Here is a 6,000-nt window from a genome sequence, read left to right as displayed (position 1 = left end):
CTGGAAAAAACATGAGCGCGTGTAGAGGAAAAATAAAGCTGCCTTGTATGGCTGCGCAGAATGCCTGCCTCTCTAGTCGAGTAAAATTAATCGCACCATGACTAAAGCCATGCAGTGACACATCTTTCCCATCATGAATAAACTTCAAACCAATCGCTCGTAAAAGAGTGACGGGCTGCTGCCAGCTCGTTAGTACTACGTACAAAAACGCACTTCAAGATGTGCTAACGCAAAGCATACGTGTGCCAACAGAGAAAAAGCTCCGAGGGCGATTAAAAAACAAAAACAAAAAACAAAAAAAGAAAGCATCCAACAAGCATCACAGGAAGAGTCGCACTTCTGTCACCGAGCACAGAAAGCTGCTTCCCATCATCACGGCGGACGGATCCCGCCGCTTACAGGCTGCTCACGAGCCCAACAGATGCAACACCTTCATCATCGGGGACTGCGTGCGACAAAGGGGCGTCGGCGCGCAGGATTCGCGCGCCTCCGCCGTTCACGATTCACTTGTCCGCCACACGCGCTTGACGCACATTCGTGGGTGGCGGACTAATAAAGAAAAAAAAAAGAAAGAAAGAAACGTGGTGATGTCCGGACAGGGAGTAAACTACACGCGCGATCCGCAGCAGGCGGGGATGATTGTGGACTGTGTTGTGACTATGGCTTGGGAGGCGCCCTGGCGCCGTTAGCTGGCTGTGGTAGGTGCCGATGCGCGTGCCTCAGTGGCGGTGCAGTCTGAGCTTTCGTTCCCGGTGGTGCGGTGCGCGCACTTCGGAGAACGAGCCGGTAGCGCCGGCCGGGAACGGCGGCGCCGTGGGGGCGTGCTGCTGGCCGGACTCGCCGGTGTCTACGGCCGAGTAGGCAGCCGAGAAGCCCTTGGCGTTGATGTTGTCGTCCGAGCGGAAGCGAAGCAGCAGGGAGCCCGAGTTGGACGTGAACTCGCCCGGCATCTGCGAGACGTCGCCCCGGGGAGGACGAGTGAGGCAAGAGTGAGCGAAATGCAACTCGCGAACACGTTTGACAAGAGCTGCTCAAGAGAGAAAAGGATGCACAGAAAGGCAGGGAGGTTAACCAGAGGAAGTTCCGGTTGGCTACCCAAGAGCTGCTCAAGAGCTACGAACACGCACTTTGGATGATGCGCAAGAATTGGCGAACTTGCGCTTAAAGGGCCCCTGAAACGGTTCGGACAAATTTTCTAGACGCGTAGGGTACAGCTTAAGTAGAACATTCGCACCACAATTTAAGTGAAGCGTTACGTATTAATGGAGCTACAAGCGATTAGAAGTTACCCTCCTCCCCAGCCATGCTTTTCCTCCTCAACTCGTTCGCCGAGCGAGCGGGGCTAAGCTCCGCCTTCACTGGTCCTGCGTCACGATGCGACGTCACTTCGTCCACTTCCGGTTGTTTTCGAGCCCGCCCCCACCCGTGCGAAACCTCTCCGCTAGCCGCTTGGCTGTCGACCCCAAGCGAGAGCGATCGAAGCAGCGTGCGTTGCGAGCATGCTGTCGTAGCGCCGAACGTGTCTGGTATTCCGTTAACCACAGGCAAGCTGGTCATATCGGCAAATGACTGGAGGCATAAACTCAAGCTGATGAAGGAACTTTGGCGTAGACGTACGTGAGCGGCCTGATCGGTCTGCATGGTCCAGACACTTGGCGCAGAGCTTAACCAGCCAAACACTACGCTAATATTGCTCTAACCAAGTGTAAAACATTTTAAACATTTATAAAAACAACGTGTTGATGATTACATTCCTGCAAAAAATACGCACCAGCAGCAAAGAATAATAAAGCTTCGTTGCTGCTACTGTGTATGGTTCAGCTATATGCCACCAGGTGGCTGCACCGTGCAGACCATTCACATTCGTCCTTCTGCTCATCTCGGCTCATCCCGTTACGGCACAGTCAAGCGGCCAGACTCTGTCCCCTTGCGCTTACGTTTGCCCTTCCGGACTCGCGAAACGCTAGTGCGTTAGTAATCTACCGGTGTAAAGTGACCGCCACAAACGCGCAAATCCTGGCGCCTATCGGATAGCGGCCGTCCGATGCGCAGCAGCCAGTTCGCTCGTACGCTGCCCTGCAGAGGGACACGATGTCGCAGCTTGACATATTGCCAGTCGCTACGTTTGCAGTCCACAAGGCAACAAAGTCGAATCATAGTGCTCGCGAAAAGACTGAGACCAACTCTGACCGCGGAGCTCCCGTCAAAATGGAGTACGCGTTGTAACACAAGCAGACGACGCTTGCTGTGTGCCGGAAGGGCTTAAGTGTACTGAAAAATTGTTCTTGTGCATTCTCTCTATGCTACTTTCTTTTTATAAAAACAAATTAACTAACATTCCAACTATTACGAAGATAATTTGTTTACCATAAAGTTGGAAAAATTACCGATCACGCGCCCTGGTCAGCCAATCGGATACCTCGCCCCACTGACGTCATATGGGTAATTTCGGTCATATGGGTAGGGGCGGCTTAAAATTCCGCCGAGCAGTGCGCTGCGATCGGCAGCGATGTGCATTTTTAAAGCCTTATAATAAATTACACGCTTTACGCAGAGCACTTAGATGTGTCAATTAATGATCAGAAGGACCTACTTTAACGACTCAGTACGTTTGTAGAAAATCGACAAAAGCGTTTCAGGGTCCCTTTAATAGAACCTGTGTTCGAGCTATTCGAATAATACTTGAAGAAATAAACCGCGGTACACGCACGCAGGATGAACGTAGTGTTCGTCCGGTCGCCTTTATTGTGTCCGTTGTGTTGACGCTATACGCTTATTCCATTAAGCATAACTGAATAAAATATATCGAACAAGCTGCGCTACATTCTATACTGCGTATTCACGTCAAACGCGCGTCTCAGGCTCGAGCTTGAGTCGAGCACAATAGAGAATCGTGGGAGAGAAACGAGATAGTGCGCCAACCTTATTCCCGCAGAACTTCCCCAGTTGGGGAGCCGAGTCGTCGTAGCCGTCGAAGAGCTGAACGAAGTCGTAGCCGCAGTCCTGTTCGTGCTCCAGCTCGAAAGTCAGGAAACGCAGGCGCACGCGGCCGGACTCGGCCTCGACGAGCCAGTCGCAGTCCTCGCGGTTCTCGTAGTTCTGATCGCCGTACTTGGCGTGGGAGTAGAGGTGCTCCACGGTGCGCCCGGTCGCCAGCAGCCGCCCTCCGCAGGCCGTCGAGTGGGACGCCTTGAAGCCCTTGCGCTGCACGGAGGCGTCGCTCTTGAACACCTGCGGGAGAGGAGCGGGGGAGGAATGACGCTGACGGCAAAATGGCGGCGGATCGCGATGCTGTTGCCAGTGAAACGAACCGCAGCAAAAAAAAAAAAAAAAAAAGAGAGAGCAACTTTTCACAGCTTCGAACGCGCTAGCCGTGTATGCGCTGCCACGGCTTTCTGCTCGCATACAGAGGGTCCTTAATATAACGCTTTCGTCCGAGTTATAGTTGGTTTGTGATTACTTGCGTTATACAGATTAAAATTTGCAGACAGGACACAAAGGAAGCAACAAGGTCACATGGTTGTGGTGTTGGTTCTTCATTGTCTTATCTGTAAAGTTAGGCCGCACGCTAGATTTCATGAAAATGACTACAGTGACTTCACCATCCATCACACCAGATAGCAGGCAAGTGAGCACAGGTGTCCTAGTGTAGATTCTGAAGTACGTACATGCCCCGTCCAGCGCTTCTGGGCAATAAACTGTGTCCAGCCTCACGACGTGACAACACACCTTCGATACTTGCAGCGCTGTGCCGCGATAAGCACTAGAGTTACCTGCAAGCTTGCACATGTATCTACGCGGGACGGCCAGACTCTGCTACAGCAGCGCCGAGAACGACAGTGCATGGTTGCCACTTCACCGTGCTGAAAGTATCGCGTGCGCGGTATTGGCCCAAAGAGCCGCGACTTTAGATCGCCCAACTGCCGTCGAGGGTCTCCGAAGGGACTGTCGCTCACCATGTACATGCGGTTGGTGGTGGAGAGAATTGGGTGGGGCACCTTGGCCCCGCAGAAGCGACCCAGCGTCGGGGCGTCTGTGCTGTCGCCGTCGTACAGGGAGATGTGGTCGTACGCGCACTCCTGATGCGGCTCCAGCTCAAAGTCGTTGAAAATCTGCCGAAAAAGGTCACGTGAGCGGAACTGCACTCGACAACGGATGCACACAAATTTCGCCCGTGCTAACGCGGACGAGACTGTATGCGAATGCAGGCTGTAATACCAGTTTGAGCCGGTGCCCGGGAGTGGTGGTAAAGAGCCAGGCGCAGTCCTTCCTGCTCGGGTAGGCGTCCGGGTAGTTGGGACTGTTGATTTCGCCCAGCGGGGCGCTGATCTGGTGCGTGCACGTGCCTGCGCCGTTGGAATGAGGAGAAATATGGCATCGGGCACGCGTCGTCTTATCACAACGCCACCAGTGACTCAAGTGAGATCACGGACCCTCGCCGACGCAACTCGGATAGAGGACGCCTTCCAGTAAGCGAACAGCTCAGGAGTGCCCTAAATCTGTTCTCGCGCTCAAGCCCACGCCTGTCTCAGAGGCAGTAATGATGCTGGAGCAAGTATTCGCAAAAGCTTTTTGATACTGTAGTTTGAATGCTTCCGCTCGCCAAATGGAAAGCGCAATTATTGACGTCATAGCGCTCACAGCAATGTATTCAGAAAGCAACGTGACCGAGGACATTTTGGGGGATAACAGGCGAAAAGTGCATACACGACCATCAAGGTAAAAACGATATCCTCATTTGTGTCTAGCGTGCTTGTTCTATAGTTGTGACTCAGAAACCACAAAGTTAATCAATATGCGTCTCAATCGCATACATCCGCTTGCTAGAGCAGTTCAAACGTGCTACGCACGATGGTACTTCCACCCCCGGGAACTTAACCAGTCATTGCGTGCTGATCAGCGGAACGCTATTGATACTGAGTCTGTAAGTGGCGAATAATATTTTTTTTCAAAAGAAAGAAGGAGAAAAAAAAACAAAAAAAGAGTGACACAACGCTTCAAATCATGCAAAATTATGTTTGCATTTCACGTGTTGCTTTTACTTTCAAACGCGACTAGAGTAGAGAGAGAAAGAGAGATGAAGGGGAAAGGCAGGGAGATTAACCAGATATTAGTCTCCTGTTTGCTACCATACAATTGGGTTGGGAGATAGGTGTTCGAGTAAGTTTTCCGATAGGTGTGCGTCCTAACACAAGTACCGAGCACTATACTTTTGTGCAACTGGTATACGATAGAGTTTCGTATTAGGTATGCATTTCATCATAGCTTACTGGCCGGTTATTTAATAAACCGTCTATTTATGCAGCTGACAAAATAAGCGTGTGACGCAGAGCGGACGGTCGACGCTGTCGTTAAAGGGTTGCAGTTCGCGAAAGCAGGTCGTGCGTTGGCGCCCCGCCCCCGACGAAGACGCTTAGCAAAGCACATATCTCGGCTCTAGCAAAGCTAAGATTCTTTCAGCGTATGATAATGAGCGGCAGCTGGCTCGGCCATCAAATGTTGCGCACAGTCTGCGTCGGGTAAACATGACACGTGTAAGGGCATGGCCGTAATGTGTTCAGTAGTCTGGGCTAACGGTTCGCTGTATGCAAGAAACATGGCTCAAAAGGAAGAAGAAAAAGAAGGAGAGGAAGAAGAAAAGTGACAAGCAGCGAGCAAAGATCATCGATACGTGTATAAGAAAATAACGCTAAAATGCAAAATGCAAGCGTAAAGGGCGAAAGGTGATGGCCGATTCATCCACAGAAATCTACGAAGATGCAAAGCAGAGCATCCTGGGATACGAGTTTCTGGCACGTTCACTACAAGGCCTGGAGCACTGCGAGAAAAAATCGATAAAGAAAGCATTCCCACGAGTTTTATGTGAGGTGTGCTCCTCAGGCCGAACGGTCACAATAGATTTCTCTTGCATTGGTGCTTTCTGGAACAAGGAAGCCGATAACGGCGCCAGTGTAGCGAATAAATATTCAGGCGAATGTTGAAAACCTATCGCCAGGAACA

At 51.4% G+C, this 6,000-nt stretch overlaps 1 protein-coding gene across 1 annotated transcript in view; it reads right to left on the bottom strand.

The window, feature by feature from the left end:
* Positions 1 to 261: 261 nt before the first annotated feature.
* The window catches only part of tok (tolkin), an 897,857-nt gene continuing 892,118 nt past the window's right edge, over positions 262 to 6,000 (bottom strand). The window contains exons 15-18 of the mRNA XM_070528278.1: positions 4,219 to 4,346; positions 3,957 to 4,112; positions 2,923 to 3,231; positions 262 to 950 (exon numbers count right to left, since the gene is read on the bottom strand). Coding sequence (XP_070384379.1) covers positions 720 to 950; positions 2,923 to 3,231; positions 3,957 to 4,112; positions 4,219 to 4,346 — 824 coding nt within the window. The 3' untranslated portion in view covers positions 262 to 719. The remainder of the gene's footprint in view (positions 951 to 2,922; positions 3,232 to 3,956; positions 4,113 to 4,218; positions 4,347 to 6,000) is intronic.

This window comes from Dermacentor albipictus, unplaced genomic scaffold, assembly GCF_038994185.2.
Source record: "Dermacentor albipictus isolate Rhodes 1998 colony unplaced genomic scaffold, USDA_Dalb.pri_finalv2 scaffold_11, whole genome shotgun sequence".
Classification (NCBI taxonomy): domain Eukaryota; kingdom Metazoa; phylum Arthropoda; class Arachnida; order Ixodida; family Ixodidae; genus Dermacentor; species Dermacentor albipictus.
Note: the sequence above shows the minus strand (reverse complement) of the source record. Positions and strands in the feature narration are given on the sequence as shown.